The 21,427-nt window shown below is 44.8% G+C and overlaps 1 protein-coding gene across 2 annotated transcripts in view; it reads right to left on the bottom strand.

The window, feature by feature from the left end:
• EXOC4 (exocyst complex component 4) overlaps positions 1–21,427 on the bottom strand; it is a 578,416-nt gene that overhangs the window by 66,294 nt on the left and 490,695 nt on the right. For both annotated transcript variants that reach the window (XM_007055935.4, XM_043520885.1), the window contains exon 14: positions 5,876–6,054. In XM_007055935.4, coding sequence (XP_007055997.1) covers positions 5,876–6,054 — 179 coding nt within the window. The remainder of the gene's footprint in view (positions 1–5,875; positions 6,055–21,427) is intronic.

Raw genomic sequence — 21,427 nt, 5'->3', positions numbered from 1 at the left:
TGAGTGATAATTGTGACACATTCTCAGGGAAAGGTTATTGAATTTTTATCTGTAGTAAGGGGCCTTTTGACAGTCTAACCAAAAAGTCACCTACATATAGTTCTTTCTTTAGTGGAATTCATAAAAGGCTTCCTTAACCTCCTCCACCCCCGGTTCCCTACCACATTTTCTTACTCAACCAACTGTAAATGTATGTATGCCATTTTCTGTATATTCATATTCACGTAACATCTGCTATTTCATTACACGAAAAAGCTATGGGCTGTCTATAGGGGAAGGCACCCTAAGGAGGGACATGTGTCTGTGTGGTGGGGAGTTGAGGGAGCGGGCTAAAAGAAACAAATTATGGACATTTTCCAGTAAATGTACTTCTGATAATACAACCAAGGGTGAAATCCTGGCCCCACTGAATTCAGTGGGAGTTTTGCCATTGACTCGAATAGGTCCAAAACTTCACCCAAAAGCATTAGCACAGGTCAGGACCCGTGGAAAAGAACAAAAACCTGGGCTTCATCATGCACACGCACACACACGAATGACAATCCTTTCTTGTAAGAATGGGTGGACACAGAGTGTTGGGAGGACACGCTCCAAGAAACAGCTACGAAGGGAGACACAGATAATAGCAGGTAAGAAGACAAGTACCAAAATAAAACAGTGATATCATCAAGATGCACAGAGTCTCATCTTATTATTGTGGCCCTTTGTTCCGTACTCTTCTCTTCTCCCTTGTTGTCCGTTGCTCTCAGTTGTTGAATCACATCTGAAAGGAGATTGTATGTTCGTGGGGACAGGGCCGGCTCTCATTTGTTCTGTAAAGCATGCAGCCCATACTTGGTACTGTATAAATAATACCAGTCACTGAATTTGATAGCTGAAGTTTCTGGACTATCAGAAACTCACGTTCCCATTTCTGCTTCAAAAGAAGAACCTGGGTAAGTGCTTTTATTGACTCGCAGTGGTTTCTCCTCTCTTTTTCTTGAGTAACCAGTCTGAATTTTAAATGCAATGGGATTTGTCTGTTGATTCAGGGGGATTACAACTGTGGCCTACAGAGAGTCCGAAAACTGAAGGCCAAATCACTAGTCTGACTCCCTCTACATCAGAGGTTGCCACCACCACTGAGCACCCGCACACCAAACCCAACAACTAAAATTAGACCAAGTATTATAGCCCACATGAGACTAGACTATAATGTGACACAGGCAGGAAATAGGAGGGACTGAGACGCACCAACGCCTGAAGCCCCGACAATGGCAGGGAAATATTTAAGTAAGCTATACCCAGAGAATCCTGGAAAGTGACCCGCACCCACATGCTGGAGAGGAATGTGAAACCCCCCCAAGCTCACTGCTAATCTGATTGAGGAAAAAATCCTTCCCAACCACACACATTGTTAGACCCTGAGCATGCAAGCAAGAGCCAGCCAGCCAAGCATCTGAGAGAGAGAATGCTCGCTGCCTCCTCCGATTCCTGGCCCTCCCTGTGCAATATCCCATGTCTAGCCGTGATCATCTCTGATGCTTTAGCTGAAGGAGATTAAAAACCCCAAACCCCGGAATACAAATGGGGTGGGGGGAGAGGGAGGGGAATCCCATCCTACCGCGGCAGGTGGCTGGCTGAAACCCTGCAACATGAGCTTTGAGAAACATGTGACATAAACCAGAAATGAGCCCCAGGGCTGCTGAGCCCTGCCCCTGCGCAAACCTGTGAATGGAGGATTTTCTATCCTTAAGAGAGGAAGAGGAACCAGCTGGGATTGAACAGCCTATAGCCGCCAAGGTCAGCCAAAAAGGACTTCGGAAAGGCAGCAGACTCTGTCCGTATCTGTGTCGCAGACAGGAGCATAAACAGGCTCCTCTCACCTTTTAGGTCCTGTGTAGAGCGACCCCCTGCAACAGCAGTATTCTCCACATAGGAAACGTACAAACATTAAGCATATAATCCGCACAGCAGTGCTAAGAGGGGGCTACATGCTGGTGACCCCGTTATACATAGGAGGAAAATGCTCGCAAGGGTGGGATTTTCAAAAGCACCCATGTGACTGAGAACATGTCCCATTGACTTTCAACAGGATTTGTGCTCCTAAGTCACTTTGGCCCTTTTGGAAAATTCCTCCCCAAGTGGGAATTTCCTGGTCCGAAGCTGGAGAGTCAGAAGAAAAGCCCAGAGTTCCTAGTTCCCCGTCCCATGTCACACCGCAGCAAAGCTTTCATTTTCTCATCATGCTTTTTTACAGGTAACACTCAGGCCAAGCATGTTTGGCCCCAATCTGATGGCTAGTCCATAAAGGATAAGAGCCTACAACTGTTACCGCCTACTGGAATTACTGCTGTAGTTCAACTGACAGAGGCTCTTAATATAGCACCTATTCCAAAGTACAAAATAAGGCTGAAGATGGACCTGTTCAGAAACAGAAGATGACAATGACTATCATGCTGCCCTATAGCTCAAAGTCAGCCTGCTAAGACAGAGGGGTAGCCAGCACTCTATAAACTTGGCACAGAAATGATGAAGAGGTCTCTACACACAGATTACAAAGAATCAAGGAGCAGTCAGTCAGTTGCATTTGCACAGAATCCGCAGGTTTCAAATCCGCAAATATCTCAAAATCGAAGTGACAAAAGCTGAAATTGAGAATGACTCTAGGGGCTTGGGTCAGTTTTCCTAATGACTGCAGAGCTCATGACCTCTGTCTTTAGCATCTACTCTGTCCGGCAATCAGCCAGAGCTTGAATTTGGACAGTTTATGATGGGAGACACCTTTATTTAGCTTATTTATTGCCCCATTCTCCTTTGTGCATGGTGGACAGCAGTATTTAGGTGCTAAGGAGATGAGTGATGTATAAGTATCTATCTAGAATCGAATAAATTGTGGCACAGGTAAGTTTTATGGCACTGGTGTTGTGTGAATCGCTAAACCAGCCAGATCTGGGTAGTTATAATCCCGCAGGAGTTCAGTATCCAGTTGTTTCAAGCACTTTCCAAGTCAGCCTAGGATTTATTTATTTATTTGTTTTTGTTTGTTTGTTCTCCTGTGCTGATGGAATGTAGGCAGATGCCTTGTCTCATTTCTCCTTTGTTCTTTATTCTTTGTATCCTTCCCCAAAAGAATTTCACCACCACACTCTTCATTGTAGCTTGGCAGATTTGTAAATACTTTTGACACATGCCATCACCTCTGCCCCTTCTCTTCACTTTTTATTTCTCCTGTATAGATTGCACTTGGCTGTGTTGACATTCCATTTATGAGTCTCATCCCACCAGGCTTCACTTCTGACCATTAGGTCAATAGACTCCATCGTTTAGTAACACCGCTAAGACTAAAGCTGAGATTTTTTTCAATTACAGTTAAGTATTTGGATACCTAAAGGCCATTAAAGTTAATGAGAACTGGTTACCCATCACCCTTCAGTGTTTTGAAAATCTCAACCCAGACAACTGCTTCACTGCTACTTGCACTGGTGTGACTGAACTGAAAAAGTGCAGTGTGTCCACACTAGGCAACCTGTTTCAGGTGTCCTGGTTACATTTCACTTGTGTAATTCCATTGTCTACTTACAATTTCCTTCTCCTCCTTTCCTGAACTGTGGTGTAGCGTTACAGTTGACAGCTGCTTCACTCCACCCTAGAGGCAGCCGATTTAATACTGCCATTGTCTTCTTTGCAACGGTGTTGATGCATAATGACTGTAAAGCACGTTCGGCTCCTCAGATGAGAGGCAGTTAAAGAAATGCAAAGTCCCGTAACAAATAAATGGCCACTTTGTAGTGGTCACTGCCTTGCACCCTACAGCCATTTGGAACGTCAGAGCAAAAGTAAGGATTGAACTCATCCCCTACTGCTCCAAAAGAACACAAACCCCTGCCATTTGAGTTAAAGGAGAATCTTCATTAGCCATTAGTAGCATAGACTCTATGTCACACACAGGAGCAGTTTTAATACTGGTAAACATACACACTAGCTAATTCATTATAGTGTTACCTATTAAGAAATAAACCCTCCTTCCATAAGCAACCACAGTAAAAAGGACTGCTGCTATAAAGTCTTTCTGCTATTCAAAGGCTTGTTTACAATGAGATGGTTAGGAAGGGTGCCAGTTGAGTTAACTGATGTGCTGAATGTCCCTCAGTCATGTAAGGAAAAAGACCTGAGAGTCAGTACTTTTCTAGGCAATTATAGCATGCTTTGGAGAGTGTTATACTATGAGGCTGATAGCTCAATGGTTTTAAACTTCCAGAAGTGTAATAATCACCCTGAGATGTACCAGGCAGAGCATGTTATTGCTACAATGAAATGACATAGGGGACACTATTCGGTCAACGATGTCATCCTCTGCATAATGGTGAACATTACAGGCACAGGTCTGTCAGCATCAGTCGTGTCAGGGGACTCAGTGATGTACAAACAACAGAAATATGACTAAGTTGCAAGTGTAGTATTATTCCTACAGCATTTTTTAAATAGCAACTGTATTTTTACTATAGCTGATTCATTCATTCAGAAAGAAGGAAATCATGGCTGAGATCAATTTGTATTTCCGCTGCATAATTGCTTTGGCCAAGAATCTCTGTGGGCAATAACAATAATAATGCTAATAATCAGAGCTACCACAATCATTTGCCTAGCATTCTTCATTCATAGATCTCCAAGTACTCCACAGATGAGGGTACTATCATTATCCCCAGAGAACAGTGTTGCAGGGAAGTAGAATGATTTGCCAGAGGTTATGCAGCCAGAAATAGAAGCTAGATTCCCAGTCCTCTACGCTATCTGTTGGACCACAATGCATCTCAGTATGAGGGGGGCCACTGCCAGCTCAGTAGATTTATCATCTGCCAATGTAACAATGCCACAGTAATAAGCTGTTTCAATATATAAACCAGGATGTCTCTAGTTAAAAGAGAATCTCTCAATCATTTTTCCTCCTAAGCAGGCTTTTCAGCCTCAGCTCAATACAGAGCAATTTCCCGGCCTCCTGTACTGTAACCTGGGGAACCTGAAATGGTTTGAACTGCTTTCCAATGTGGATCTTTCATAAAAATATGTTCTTTCCCCCATCTTTCATGCTTTGGAATAACCAGAAGAAACAAGAGGTAATGAAGGCATTTGGGAAAGTGAAAAGACAGCATTCTCTTCCTGTTATATTGTATGTCATGCATCTTATAGAAAAGAGGTAAGTTTTCCTATTTCTCTACTGGATCCATATAAAACTGTTCTAAAATATCTAATGATCTAGCTATGCTTTATTTTATTCAAACATAAAAAGTGTCCCGATGGCCCACTACTAATATCTGACCCTATGGAACCTCATTAGCAGGAGTTGTTTAAAATTTTGTGGCCAGGATTGTGTCTGGCCCTGTGTGCATATACAAGAGAAGGATGGGGGCAAGATACCATCTTCACCTGTTGGTTCTGCATGCAGAGATTGCCCATGGCTTGTGTTCCCAGTGGTGCTGGTGCCCCACTATTGTGAGGAGTGGGGTTGTAGGACTACTCCCACACAAGCGAGCAGAGCTGGCACCGTGCAGAGGGAAGCACATACTGTGCTCTGTAGAAATATGGAGATGCTTTGCCTTGTGCTTCTTCTTGAGCCTTTTGAGGAACTGCGCCTGCCTAAGGCAACTTGCTCCAGTTCTACCACTCTGAAGATGCGTCTCCACATGCCCTATGCTCCAGGGCTGCTCCTTAAAAACAGCCTAGTGCTGTATGAGTTGTAACCCAGCAGAACCTATGTCTGCAGGTGGATTTTAAAACCCCTTGGATCTAGCCTGTAAGAGGTTCTCCTCTCCAGTTTCATGACACAGTTATTCGTAGGTTTTACCATCAAGACCAGTGTTTCCATACAATCAAGAGACCCATGACAGCTACTTACTCTGGGCTGTTGGAAGGTTGGAGAAGGCTGCCTTTGTCCGACCAGCTAACCACTCCAGGCTTTCATGCATATTGGCCAAGGCCTTCAGATCACTGACATCACGCAGGATCTCCTGCTGCGGGATTAGTTTATCTCCCAGGTTCCCAATGAGAACTTCTGACTCTTTGCTGAAGGCAGCCCTGAAATGCAAACACAAACAGGAATGTTAATATATCACAGAGTCAACAAGAGTGGAGATGGGCAAGGACCAGTTCGGTCATTTAGAACAGGGTTTCCCAATCCATGGTTCGGCACCCAAAATTGGGTCACCAGAATGTTTCAGAGGGTTACATGGCAGCTCCTGCGGGCCTTGTCCCACAGGGCTGGCTGGGCTCCTCTCCCTGCTCCAGGCACTGCAACCTCTGGGGTCCCAGAGCTACTCAGGTTTGGCTCAGCTGTCATGATGACAGGAGTCCGGGTAGGTCAAATTTGAGTAAGCGGCACTTCAACCCCATGAGCCAGGTCACAACTCCACTCGTACAAATTTGGACCAGTCAGGATGGTGGGACCAAACCTGAGAGGTGCTGCAATCCTGGAGGTTTCAACACCCAAGACAGAGAGCCAAGCCCAGCCAGCCCCACAGCACAGGAGCTGCAGGAGCCCCCTCTGTGGGGTGAGTGCCAGGCAGGACCCAAACTCCCTCCCCAGGGGCCATGACCCAACCGAAACAAAGCCTCCACCCACAGACTTTTTACTGGGTCGTGATAGGCCATAAAGATTTACAAATAGGTTCTGAGCCCAAAAAGGTCGAGAACCACTGATTTTGAACATCCACCCTTGGCCAATGTAAGATTGCTCCTTACACTCAGCTCTTAAGAGCTATGTCCACTCTAGTTTTAAATATCTCATTTGTTGGAGCTTCTATCAGCTTTGTGGACACTATCCATTTTGGGAAAAACAATTCCACTGCCCAATTCATCTCATTCTCATGGAGTTTTCTTTGATATTCTGCCTGATTGCACTCTTTCTACTTCATCCCATTACTCTCAGTTACTTCTCCTGGCATCACTCCAAACAACTCCAGACCCTCCTTGGCAAATACACCTTTCAGATGCATGTATAGCTGTTTTCATGTCTCCCTGTAGTTGGCATTTAGACAAGTTACACATATTTAGTTCATTTAATCTTCCCTTGTAAGTCAGTCCCTTCAACTTCTGAATCATTTTTCATACATACATACATCAAATGAAACGTACCCTGGAGCTTGATGGCTCAAAAGAACAAGGAGGCAAATAAACAGCTTTGAAAATTAGGCTCTGCATTATTTTACTAGCACAGATGTAGTATTTGGTGAAAAGTGACAATCAAGACAAATGTGTTTACGTAGCACATTGATTTGTACATAAGCTCCAAAGAACTTCTTCCAGGGGTCATAAGAACATAGAGGATATGAACATAAGAATGGTCATACTTGTCAGACCAATGGTCTCTCTAGCCCAGTAACCTGTCTTCAGACAGTGGCAAGTGCCAGATGCTTCAGAAGGAATGAACAGAGCAAGGTAATTATTGAGTAATCCACCCCTGTCATCCGTCCCAGCTTCTGGCAGTTGGAGTTTTAGGGCCACTCAGAGCCCAGGGCTGCATACCTGACCATCTTGTCTAATAGCCATTGATGGATCTATCCTCCATGAACTTAGCTAATTCTTTTTTGAACCCAGTTATGCTTTTGGCCTTTGAGAGCCACAGGTTGTAGCCTGTCAATGAATTCCACAGGCTGACTGTGCCTTGTGTGAAGAAGTGCTTCCTTATGTTTGTTTTAAACCTGCCACCTATTACTTTCATTGTTCTTCAGGTTTCATTGTCTTTCAGGTTTGCGTCACAATCATCTCCTGCACTCTATTTTAGCCCTCTGCCATGCTCTTCTCCGTAGGGCTTGAGAGGACTAGCGCAGCAAAGTCCTAAATGCCAGATTCTAAAAGAATCTTGCCAAGTTTACCTGCACGTAAAACCACCACTAAGCACTTACACAGGTTGAGACACACAGACCAGAAGGGACCATTATGTTCACCTAGTCTGACCTCCTGGATAAAACATAAACCAGAGATTTTCACCCATTATTTCCTACATCTAAACTCAATAACTTGTGGATGAACTAAACCGTATCTTATTGAGACATCCAGTTTTGAGTTGAAGACTCCAGGTGATTGTGAATTTACTACAGCCCTTTGTAAGTTGTTCCGATCATTAGTTACCATCACTGTTAAAATCTTTTTCCCAGCTTGAATGTTGCCAACTTCAACTTTCAGCCACTAGATCTTACAATGAGAACTCATGCCACTGAGAATGATAGATGAATAGCTGCGGGAAAATAATTCCATCAGTAAAAAGAACAGGAATACTTGTGGCACCTTAGAGACTAACAAATTGATTCTAGCATAAGCTTTCGTGAGCTACAGCCCACTTCATGCATAGAATGGAACATATAGTAAGAAGATATATATATATACATACAGAGGAGGTGGAAGTTGCCATACAAACTGAAAGAGGCTAATTAATTAAGATGAGCTATTATCAGCAGAAGGAAAAAAACTTTTGTAGTGATAATCAAGATGGCCCATTTAGACAGTTGACAAGAAGGTGTGAGGATACTTAACTTAGGGAAATAGATTCAATATGTGTAATGACCCAGCCACTCCCAGTCTCTATTCAAACCCAAGTTAATGGTATCCAGTTTGCATATTAATTCAAGCTCAGCAGTTTCTTGTTTGAGTCTGTTTTTGAAGCTTTTCTGTTGCAAAATTGCCACCCTTAAATCTTTTACTGAGTGGCCAGAGAGGCTGAAGTGTTCTCCTACCGGTTTTTGAATGTTATGATTCTTGATGTCAGATTTGTGTCCATTGATTCTTTTGCGTAGAGACTGTACATGCACATTGGCCAAACCGGATAGTCTCTACGCAAAAGAATAAATGGACATGAAAGCTTATGCTCTAATAAATTGGTTAGCCTCTAAGGTGCCACAAGTCCTCCTGTTCTTTTTGCGGATACAGACTAACACAGCTGCTGCTCTGAATTCCATCAGCGGTCTTTTAAACCATGCAAGCAGTCACACCGCCAGAACCTCAAACCAGATGTGCTTAAGTAGCTTCACTGCACTTATTTTTGATTTATTAAACGACATATAAATCTGAATAGGGTTTAAAATTTTAAACATTTAATTAAAATATTTTAAAAAACCCCCAAACCCTTCACTTTCAGGGATTTTGGTTGAGAATGTAAAAAAAATAAAGCTACATCCCTCAAGGTGGTGCTGTAGAGCTGTTGTCTCTGACAGTTTGGTCTGAGAGGAGGTAGCATCTGTTGGCTAATGCTGAGGATTGGGAGGTAAGGGGATGCCTTTGACTTCAGTGGAAATACACCAGGGTTGAATTTGGCTCCTTTTTTCTCTACAGCATGTGACTGATTTTAATCAGTCTCATGGCTGTTTGGAATTGATTAAATCCCCCCAGGCTCCTCCTATGGACAGGCTGGGCATTGCTAATAGATTCCTGGAAGTTGTCATAATGGTACTTACATTTACCACACCAGCTGTGCTCCCCATCCAACACACTTTCATGGCTGACAGAGAAAGCGATCCAACAAGATTGATCATAAGGGCAGACAGTTACAAATTATATTATATCTTTGTCTCCATCTTAGGTACTTCTATGCCCCCCGTTACCCTAGCATCTAAGTACCTCCCAATCGTTAATATGTTTATGCTCACAACACCCCTGTGAGGTAGAGAACAGCTGTTTTACAGATTGACAACCAAGGCAGAGAGAGACTAAATGATTTGCACAAAGTCACACAGGGTGTCTTGAAGCACAGCCGGGAATAGAACCCATGTCTCCTGAGTCCCAGGCTAGCGCCCTAACTGTCCTCTGTATTGTATGCTCCTATACTTAAGTAACTTGTCAAACAGCAAGGGAATATCTCATTTCAGCTCTGCCATGGTAGGTAGTACAGATGTTCTTACAATGTCTTCTGGAGTGTACCACATCTTAATAGCGGGTACGTCTCATCGACACCTTCTCCTCTCCCAGGTGGACCATCATTTGCCCCACTTGCAATGGCAGGAAGTTGAAGCTAGACGAATATTTAATGGTGAGAGAGATTAACTAACAGTTTGCCAATGGTCGCAGTGGATTCTTCGTCCCTGACAAATTTTAAATCGAGATGGGATGTTTTTCTAAAAGATCTGCTCTAGGAATCATTTTGGGGGAGTTCTATGGCCTGCACTGTATAGGAGGTCAGAGGAGATGACCACACTGGTCCCTTTCAGCTTTAGGGTCTATGAATCGAACAACACTCCTATGGCAACTACAGCAACTTTTTTACCTGGCAAAGTAATAAGAGGAAATACTTAATCTATTTTTAGCTTCTTTTAACTTGGTTTAGCTGCTGGAAATAAGGAGCGGAGTTAGTACAACGAAAATGTGCAGTTCTTCACAGACCACAGTTTGCGAAATGTTGGATTACGAAACACTAGTTTGCCATTACCCAAAACAGTGATTACAATGTAATTTGTTCCCAAAGGACTCCAACTCTTTCCCAAAACAGTTTCTACAACACAAAAAGCAAAGAACAAAGTTTTATTGGCACTTGTTTGGGGTGACCTGCATAGCCATTACATGAATCATTCGATCATCCCAAACTCAGGTTAATAAAATCTACATCTCGCACTATTGCATATTTATTATTTTTAACACGGGGTGGGAACAAATGTATCCCTATCAATGAAATTATGCTCCTAATTATGATTGGCATGTATGGGAAACAGTCTTTTATTCTAAGAGAACAATGGTTTAGTAAAAAGAAAAGGAGTACTTGTGGCACCTTAGAGACTAACCAATTTATTTGAGCATGAGCTTTCGTGAGCTACAGCTCACTTCATCGGATGCATACTGTCATCGGATGCAGTATGCATCCGATGAAGTGAGCTGTAGCTCACGAAAGCTTATGCTCAAATAAATTGGTTAGTCTCTAAGGTGCCACAAGTACTCCTTTTCTTTTTGCGAATACAGACTAACACGGCTGTTACTCTGAAACCAATGGTTTAGTAGGAATTTATAGCAAAAGTACAGCAAATATGTTCACTTGTTTTCTCAAATGTATCTATTTGGCCGCAGAAATCCAAGCTCACAATTCCATCCTTACACACACACTGAAATCTGCAATGAAGATAACCTTCAACAAGCAACTCTGTCTTAAAAGATCACTTTAAAGTATCCCCAAGGATCCCCAGAGTGGGTTTTTTTTTTTCTTTTTTTACCTTCAGTTAACACCCAGCTATATGAGGCAACTTACTTTTGCTGGTCTTTTGGGTGGCTGCTTAGGGCAGGTTTCACAATACATATTAAATGCAATCCCCTATAATTCCTCCCCCTCTACATTAATGGACTATTATGTTTGCCCAGCTAAGCATTTAATAGTAAGGAAATACTAAAGTTAAGAGTGAACATGCAACCTTCTTGTTTCCCATAAAGATTTGCGTGTGGGTCAATAGGGTCTACTCTTAATCTCCTTTTTGCCAAAGAATGCAGGTCTGGTCTGATCAAGTCATCTGACTAACAAAATATCGCTTGTCTAAGTATCATTCTGTTTCCCTCTGCTGTGTCATCGCTATTTCTATAATATTCTTTCTCTAATACCAGGATTGGCTTTAGATCTGTTCTGTTTTATTGGATACTCTGTAACATGCATAGCCTGTTCTTAGCATTGCACATATAGGGATACACAGTGGAAGACAGTGCCCTCCACCTGAAATGAATATCCAGCAGAAAGAATGGGTTCTCTCTCCTCTTCCGGAGAAGCAATATCTATGTTTTTCAGGGGCTGAGATGTTAATAAAATTAAATCACACATTGACTTAGACTGGAAATACGTGATCTGATGGTGACACGAGGCTTCCCTCTCTCTTACTTTAATACTTACATAGTGAAAGGAAAACAAGGGCCAACGAAGGGCAGACATGACAAATCAAGATCACCTTTACTATGTTAAGGCATTCTGGCCGTGTCAGAGCAGGGCTGAGAACCAGCCAAGTATCCACATCAATACAAAACAGTGACGGAATGAGGCCTCCTGTGTGCCCTTGGCAACAGCTTTACATTCGTTTACTGCTTCTCTCCCTTTTCATGGCCAAGGAATTAACTTCAATTATTCCTTCAGCAAATGATGAATATGAATCAGTTCACTGGGAGAATGTGTCCAGGGAGCTGTGCAAACAAGAGGGACCATTTGAGTGTCACACTCCCCTTTTCCCCTCTCTAGCCCCCCAAGGGCAAAATTACAGAGGGGAAGAGGAAAAATTCCCTCAGGAGTGAATTTACCATTCTGACAAGGTCCCTTTTGTCATTTTCCACACTGTGCTTTGAAGCAGCTCTTGAAGGGCTAGTTTTTCAGAGTGAGAGTCAGATGCTCTTAGCTGATAGGCATCACAGTGAATTCAAACTTCAGTTAATAGCACTGTGCGGAGCTTGTAGCCAGTGGTCCAGAATATCAGGGGCCAGACAAGAGGTGAACGTATGTGTGGTGCCCCGTGGAAAGCATAATACAGAATAATAATATTTATCACTTAGGCGGTAGTTCTGCAAACACTAATTATTCTTCACAACCCCTGTGGTAGATATTTCCCCACCTGACAGATGGTGAAACTGTGGCAGAGAGCGGTTAAGTGACTTGCCCAAGACCACATGTAAGAGCACAAGAGTTTCTGGATCCCAGCTCTGAGTTAAACCCACGAGACTGAGCTGCCTCAGAGTAAATATACATTTGTAATTGCTATGCTTGGCGGCATCCCCGATACCCCTCAATTCTTGCAGAGTATACGGTACACCAGTGAGAAAGAAGGATTTCCTTTGTGTGTTGAAAAAGATGCCCCACCGTTCCCTCAGCATGCTAGTTAGAAGGAAGGCCAGGCTTCCCCCGCTGACCAACTGTATAGAAAATTGCCTAAAATCACACAGCAAGTGCAGAATAGAACTTTGACTTCCTGATGTAGAGCTCTATGCTTTAGCCACAAAATCAACCTTCTAGCTTAGCTCTGGCTGAGACTTGGAGACTACATTTAAAAGCTTTATACAAAAGTTACCAAGGCAGAAGCCTTTCACTTGAATTGAAAGAAACAAACCAATAATCCTACAAAAATATTGTTCTTGTTTATCAAAAAGAATTTAGAAAAAAGGCCCTTGCTTCACTTTAGTTGCCTTCCCTGTTCCAAAAGTTGTCTGAGGATCATCAAGATATTGTCCAAACACCAAAACAGAGACCAACAAGAGTGGGTGTTTTCTGCCAAAGGAATCACTCTAACATGACTCTCTGCAACAAGACCAATAAAAGCAAATTCAATAACTTTTTACAGAATTTGTGGTCTTGTTTGTTGCAAAGTAGTTGCAAAGATTCAACTTGTGAGGACATTTCTCTGAACTTCTGCACAGCAATACAGTCGAGAAAAATCAACAAAGCTACGCCGCTTTACACTACTGCGGATTCAGCCCTCTCTAATGCTGACCTAAATTGGAGGGTCACTGAGATTTGAAACAAATATCTCACTTGATCCCAGGGATCTGTAAGAGAGAAGAGCAAGATTAGCACTGGACAGCTGCACATCTAAGGGGTCACAAGACCATAAGACAGTGGATCACTAATTTATTCTTAAAATAATAAAATAAGAAGAATAATGCATCACATGATGTTCTTTGTTCATTTCCTGGACCAGTCTAATTCAGTTTCAATTATGTTGCCTAATGTACCATTGTGTATTAGCAAATGTCTTGTCGTATGCTGTGAAACAGTAACAAGGCTTAGCAGAGCCAGGACTGTTTCTAAGTTCATTTCAATGGAGGATGCATCTTGCAGGAGTAACAAATCTGAAAGTGGGTGTTCAATTTCCTCATGCCACAGCCATTTCTCTGAGGGTTGAATCATGAGTCTATGTAATCCACAGAAAGAGGGAACAAAAGACACTTCTCTGCAATCACAGATCAAGTGCAGCACAAACAAATTGTCGCACCTCCGTGCTTCAAACGGAGGGACTGTTCCCTGAAGTTGAAGAGGAACTCAATCTTCCAGTGCCCATTTAGTTCTAGGCCTCAATGCTGAGATTCCCAACAAGGGGATTTTTCTGATGCAGATGTTTTCCACGGGGATTGGACAGAAATCCGCAAACTAATTTCACATAGGCCACTCAACAGCCATCAGATGGTAACAACTTGCAGCCATGATAGACCTAGGCTGCACACTGCCTAGCAAGCAGGAGTGCCTCAGCCTGAGCTCAGACAAGGTGGGTGAGGTAATATCGTTTATTGGACGAACTTCTGTTAGTCAGAGAGACAAGCCTTCGAGCTTACACAGCTCTTCATGTCTGGGATCAGTCAGAGAGTCTAAATGGTGTGAGGAAAGAACCCTAACCCACCCCGAAGTCAGATCCCTAGATTTGTCCTGAATCCACACTGCGTAATCACAAAGGTCACTTTTCAGCACCACCAAAAGGGCCCTTACATGCCAATTTTAGTACAGCTGTCGCTTTAGGCACATAGGAATTGTCATTGGGCCATTTAGTCTGCCATCCTGCCTCCCGCTGCACCACAACAGATGGTTGTGTCAGAAAGTCACTTGATTCCTGACATTCTGGTTCAGGACTGGTCCAACTAAATCTGGCATCCTGCCCCTAGCACGGGCCTGATACTTCAGAAGAAGGAAACATCAATAACTAAACATCACCAAGTGTGCATGTTGCACATGGATGAGAGGAGGAAAAAAGGAGGAGAGATTTATTCCTTGACCTTTTGCTGGCAATCAGCTGGCATGAGGTTTGAGTATCTTCATCATTAACTCAGCTTGCACTGGTAAAGATATTAACGACCACTACTCTGAGATCCACCTCCGCCACAATTCTTAAGAAATCAGTCAGTTTAAGATGGCTACATTCAGGACTGTTAGCATTTTAAACATCTATAGTAATAACAAATTGCAGATGTATATTTGTATATAATCATTATAGTGGAGCAGGAGCTCTGTTATAATTAAGATTGAGAGTTTAAAAGTCTACTATTCTAAGTGCTCTAAAATCCACGCAATAGCTCAGATTGTTTTTCTCTGCTTCATGGTGGTGCGGGGTAGGGTTAGTGGTCCAAATTTGGGGTCTCTTGAGCAAGACCTTTTCAAGACACTGCCCCTTCAATATGTGTTTACAAAAATTACCTCTGTTCAAATTTTTTTGTTTTGCACACACCTGGGCTCAAACTATGGCTCTAATCATCCCCAAACTGATCTCATCCACTTGGGATTTATTTCAGCTACTGCATGACACCTCTTGCCCCTTTGGGGTATGTGTTTGTGTTATAGCGAATAAGTTACTCAGGGTTAATTAGGAACTCCAGAGCATCAGTAGTTCAAGCCAAAAAGAATGAAATGCTCATATAAAGCAAGACTAGGGCTCTGCTTAGAGTGAAAGGATGAACAGACTGTCACGGTAACTGGGTGCCTCAAGGTGATAGGCTGTGACCATGTGAGCCCTACCATTGGCAGTTTTCAGAAGATGTGTGTGGTAAATGTTCTTTGCTCTCTGCCTGCATTCTGCAGGGACTCCTGTTGAAAGTTTTGCCTGGAGACAGAAATGTCCAGTTTAAAAGTGATATTTCAAAGTGCTCTAGAAAACCACAGGCAGACTCAGATTTTACTTTAGAAGTAGAGTCCAGGAAATTAGCATTAATTAAATAGAGGGAAGATGAAATACTCCAGTAAGCAGTTACGGCCACATAATCAATCCAAACAATGGAACTGAGTGTGATCAGAGGAAAGCAAGTCGCAGGGTCATTCGGTCAAGCGGTTCCTGAAACACAGGCGCCCTAATATGTGCTGGTCATAACATTTCCATATGCTTATAACATTCTGGGTGCAGAGCTAGGGAATGTGGGGGAGGGGTATTAGAGCAGTGCAGGAGGTGTGAAAGTTGGCAGAGTGCAGGGAGAGGTTTGAGGGGGCTTAGGGGGTAGAGACCCCCACCTTGCCTATGCTGCCTCCAGCAGTAGGGAAGGGATTCCAGGCTCATACGTCCCCTGATGCTATTTTTTCTAGAGGAAAAAGGGAAGTCAAAGAAGTGCTGGGGAGTAAGAGGAGAAATGGTACAAGTCAGAGCTGTATAATAGGGGATGCAGCGGGTGCTTCAGCTTTACCCCACAAAAACCAGCTCGCTTTCATAACTTTTCTGTCCCCCATTCAAACCATGCCCAACAGTACCGAGACTGGGACGGAGAGCTGAGAACAGCCATGCGTAGTGCATGGTACTGGCCCATAAGCTTGGCAGCTCAGGGAGGGAAGATGAGAACACCCAATGAGATGAGTGGAGCAGTTCACACATCGCAGACCTACTGTTTCATGCCATATTCATCTCTGTGGGGTGGCCTCATTCAGCAGAGAACATCATCTCATTGAGATGAATGGATGACTTCACACCTCTCTGAGCCTGCTATGCTGCAGATGGGTGTGTAGAGCCCTTCCCCATACACTAGATATAGATTAGGGGACTCTGGATCTCCACTCTCCTGCCCCCTCATGCCTCCTGCTTGTATTTGCACTCTTCACTGTCCCACCACCTCCCATTGCCTGTCCAAGCTTACCAGGGGCATGGAGGCAAGGAGGAGGATGGAGCTGGTGTGCGAGTAGGGGGCTCAGAGCAGCGGAAGCATGTGGGCGGTCAGAGCAATGGGTGTGATGGGGGGAATGCTGGATCAGTGTCAGAGCAATGGTGGTGTAACACCTTTGGGACCAATAAAACCACACTTGGCACAGTGGGAAATGTGTGTGGGGTGTTGAAGCAGTGCAATGAAGAGTGGTGTAGAAAGGAGAGGGTCAGATATGGAGTGAGGGTTGTTGTGTCCCCAAATTCCCCCCACCCCCAGGTCTGTCACCCCATCTGAAAAATGCCCCTACTTACTCCATGCTAGTCTCTAGACTGTTCCTGCATCCTTTCCCCAGCTCCTCAACCTGCAGGTCCCATTCTAACACCCATATCTCTACAAGGAGGGTGTTAAGGAGGGAGAACTGGGCTGTGGTGGACAAGCAGAGAGACAGGAGATGATACAGAGGCAGTGAAGCAACTGACATGCAGCCAGTGCATTCTGTGGGCTGGATAATCATTGCCAAGGAGTCAGACCCAGTGGAGGGGGAGAGTTGGGCTGTGGTACATGGGGATGCAGAGAAATACTTTAAAGAACAAACCAAATGCCCAAAATCCTTGTTAACACACAGTTAGCTTGATGGTACCTTGTGCCCTTCGGGAACATTGTGTTCAGCTAACCTCAAACCTCTGAAAACCATAATATACAGAGTTATGGTTCATGCCATACCCACAATCCATCCTCAGCTCTGCCCTCTATGAATGATGCGTCAGTACACCAGTAACACCTCCCGCCCCCCAGCATTCTGTTTTTACAGATGGTGGGAGTTGAGCGCATGGACAGATTTCCCCAAAGTAACTATGCAGTATATTCAGATAGAAACTATACATAGAGCGATCAGATGGGCTCATAAAGGATCAGATTCTCCCTTACTCACATTGAGTAGTACCTTATTCAGTGAGTAGTTGTAGTGAAATGAAAAGGGCTGCTTGGGAAGTAAGGCACTACTTGGCCAGAGTAAGAATGGCAGAATCTGGCACTTTTCATTTAGTGCAAAGCTATAAATCAGATCCTAGTACAATTAACTGTCACAGTAAGAAGGGCCAGATTCTCAGCTGGTGGAAATCGGCATAGCACCGCTGACTTCAGTCTGAGAATCTGGTCCAAAGTTAGGAGTTCTGACTCCAAAACAAGACCATATTGGGAGGAGTTCAAGTCACCCAATTATCCTTATTGTACCAGCAGATTTGTTACTTGAGATCTGCAGCCAAATACATTCTGCTCTATCACCATCTCCATCCTGGAGAGCTCCTCAAACAAGCTCAGCTTGAGGTTTGCAGCAAAATGATTTTCACCCTGTGAACTCCCAGGATGCTGGGATGAGCAACGCGGGTGCTGCTTTCTTTTTCACAGCTCTCCTAATACGCGTTGCCTCTTTAATGTAGTACCCTTGCCACCCCTTGTGCTACAGAGCAGCTGCAACACAGAAGACTGGGGGGTTTGCTGTGATTTGCCAGTGGTCAGATCTAACATTCTTTTCTATTCTTTCCACTCAAAGTTAAGCCTGGAAATAATACATTTTTGGTTTTTATCTCTAACGTGCCTGATTCAGTAATGAACCGAATGCTAACCTTTATACAGCAAGAAGGACATTTTATTTCACATCCAGCCAAGTGCCAAATAGCCTTCCCAGCTTCAAAAACTAATTATATCAGGAGAGGCATGACTTTTCTTTCCTTCCTGTCCTTGCCAAGTTCCAAGCTACTATAATATGCTCAATCAGGTCTCTTTTGTCTATCCAACCACACAAGAATATTAACGGTGAGATTCACCCACTCCCTACCCTGACTTTTGACATCTAATCACAACAGAGATAGTGGCAGGTTAAAGACAACAGAATCAATCAGTGTTAACAGAGATATGCATGAGGTTTTTGTAAGGACACTATTTTGACTCTTCACTCTAATTAAGCTAATGAGACACCGGAAACCTAAGGAAAAGAAAAAAAACTAACAGTACTTCCCCCACCCCACCCCACAATCCTCCACAGACTAGTGTTAAAACTACAGGACATAATTGAATTAATATACTTAAAGGGATATTGTCAAATAGTTTAAGTACAACTGTGGCAGGGTGTTGCTCCCTCCCCAGACTGGGTGCCTGGCACGGCCATGCCTCAGTTTCTTTCCTTTCAGTCAAAATGCTACACAGCAGGGATTGGGTGGAGGGTGTTTCAAATCAGACCTCTACCTCTGGGATCTGATTTATTAGCAAAACATTCACCTCCACACAACTCTTTCTCCAGGTTCCAATAGTCCACCCAACGCTCTCCCCGGTGCTTGCTCCCTCACTGCGCTAACATAGTCCTAACATCCCATGGAGAGTTTCATAGGAGAGGGCTCTTCTTACCACACACCACGCTGCCCTCCTAGGCAGAGAGAGACAGACATCCCCTTCCTCCCAGCTGACTCTGCCCCCCCTTAGTGCACCCCAGCTGTGGCCTTTCCCAGACTTAACTCTTTCCCTGCTAGCTCAGGAAGGTCTGTGTACCTTGTAACAATATATGAAGACGGTTAAATAGCAAGGTAATATGCATCTTTAAAATATCTTGGATGATTAGATAATGGACAATTGGACCTAGCAGGCTCATGAGTCAGAGAGAAATTAACCTCCACCTCAATTTCTGTGGGACCCATAAAACCAATGTTTTGTTTCCCCCGGCTCTGCAGAAACAGTTAGATAGTGAATGTTATTCCCAGAGTTGCTCTCATATATCGACAATACCAAGGTGCAAACAACGACAGAAACAAAAATCACATGAATTTGAGCTCTCACAGTAATGGTTAAGAAATTAGCTAAGTGGGAAATTAGGACAAAAACCGGAGAAAGAATTAAATGTTATTTTCCAGCTTTCAGGAGAAATTAGACATCAAATAGCTTCCTAAGGAAAATTTATAAGTCACATTGCTTATGAAGAAATCTCAATCAATGGATAATAAAATTAAAAAATAAGAAAAAAGAACTGACATTAAGGTTGAAATCTTGGGGGCACCACTGAAGCTGATGAGAATTTTGCTACTGATTTCAATGTGGCCAGGATTTTATGGTAAGACTTCAACTTTGATCAGTATGATCCAGCGCCCCCCCCGCCCGTCCCCCCGCTCCTCCCTTGCCTAGGGTTACCATATTTCAACAATCAAAAAAGAGGACCGGGGGGGGGGGGGGGGGGAGGGGGAGGGGCAGAGAGCGCCGCCCCATCCACTCCCTCCCACTTCCCACCCCCTGACTACCCCCCTCAGAACTCCCAACCCCCCTCCCTGCTCCTTGTTCCCTAACTGCCCCCTCTTGGGACTCCTGCCCCTAACTGCCCCCCAGAACTCCACCCCCTACCTAAGCCTCCCTGTTCCTTGTCCCCTGACTGCCCCCTCCTGAGACCCGCCCCTACCCTAACTACCCCCTTAGGACCCTACCCCCTACCTGTCCCCTGACTGCCCCAACCCTTATCCACACCAAGATCAACCAAATAGTGGAAGTAAAGGAAAGATGTTAAGACCAGCTTTAACCCTAGCTGTAGGAAAGGAGGGATAATTCATGAAGGTTAAAACCACAAGAATTGCATGTTTACTTCACAAGCAATACGTGTTTTTCTCTCCCAGACTCCCAAATATCAAATAGGATTTTTAAAGTGCACTGATGCCAGTGCAGCGTGAGCAAACAGTTCCGCAACTACCCACGATTTATGTTGTTAATCATTCCTTTCTCTAAACTGCATCATCTTTATCGTTCTTGCATTCACTGAATAAGTAAAAAGATAATTTGGGTGAATTAGATTAATTTTAAACAGCCTCACTTGCTCTTACAATATTATAGCTAAATGCCAATCAAAGGAACGATGAATAGTGATGGGAAAGCACAGGCTTGCGGCTAACCAGAAATGTAAAGATGACTGGCTTCTTCAACATAAGCAGGGTCGGTGCAAGGATATTTTGCGCCCTAGACGAAACTTCCACCTTGTGCCCCACCCCTCCCTGCACATTGGTTCATTGAAGGGCAAATCCCAATGAGCCTTTATAGACCCCAGCGGCCAGCTGTGCCCAGGGGCTGCTCCCCAGATCAGGTTCCCCCCTTCCCACCCCCTGAACTCCCCTGGAGGGTGCACAGCCCCCGCGCGCAAGCCCTTCCCTTCCCACCCTACCCCGAGTCCACTCACTGGCTTTGCTGGGCTTGGGCAGCTGCAGCGGCTCGGCAGGGAGGAGCCGCCTTCCGGAGGCATCGGAGAGCCAGAGCGCCCCGACTGTGGCGGCTGCGAGCCCCAGCCGTGGAGGAGCCGGCGCGGCGCAGGGGGGCACCAGCCCTGCAAAGGCGGCGGCGGCACTAGCAGGGAGCAGCCGCGCCCCCCCCTCCTGCCCAGGCTGCGGCCCGGCACCCTTCCCCCCCTCCCCCCCCCCCGGGGCTCCTGCAGGCTGCAGCGGATGCACGCGGGCGCCAGCCCCCGTGCGCCCCCCGGCTCCTCCCTTGCCTAGGGTTACCATATTTCAACAATCAAAAAAGAGGACGGGGAGAGCCCTGCCCTAGCCCCGCCTCATCTCCTCCCTCCCACTTCCCACCCCCTGACTGCCCCCCTCAGAATCCCCAACCCCCCTCCCTGCTCCTTGTCCCCTGACTGCCCCCTCCTGGGACTCCTGCCGCTACCTGCCCCCCAGAACTCCACCCCCTACCTAAGCCTCCCTGTTCCTTGTCCCTGACTGCCCCCTTCTGAGACCCCCCCAACCCTAACTGCCCCCTTAGGAACCTACCCCCTACCTGTCCCCGACTGCCCCGACCCCTCTCCACACCCCCGCCCCCTGACAGCCCCCCCAGAACTCCTGACCCATCCAACCCCCCCGTCCCCTGACTGCTCCAACCCCTCTTC

The sequence above is a fragment of the Chelonia mydas genome, chromosome 1 (assembly GCF_015237465.2).
Source record: "Chelonia mydas isolate rCheMyd1 chromosome 1, rCheMyd1.pri.v2, whole genome shotgun sequence".
NCBI classification, from domain to species: domain Eukaryota; kingdom Metazoa; phylum Chordata; order Testudines; family Cheloniidae; genus Chelonia; species Chelonia mydas.
Note: the sequence above shows the minus strand (reverse complement) of the source record. Positions and strands in the feature narration are given on the sequence as shown.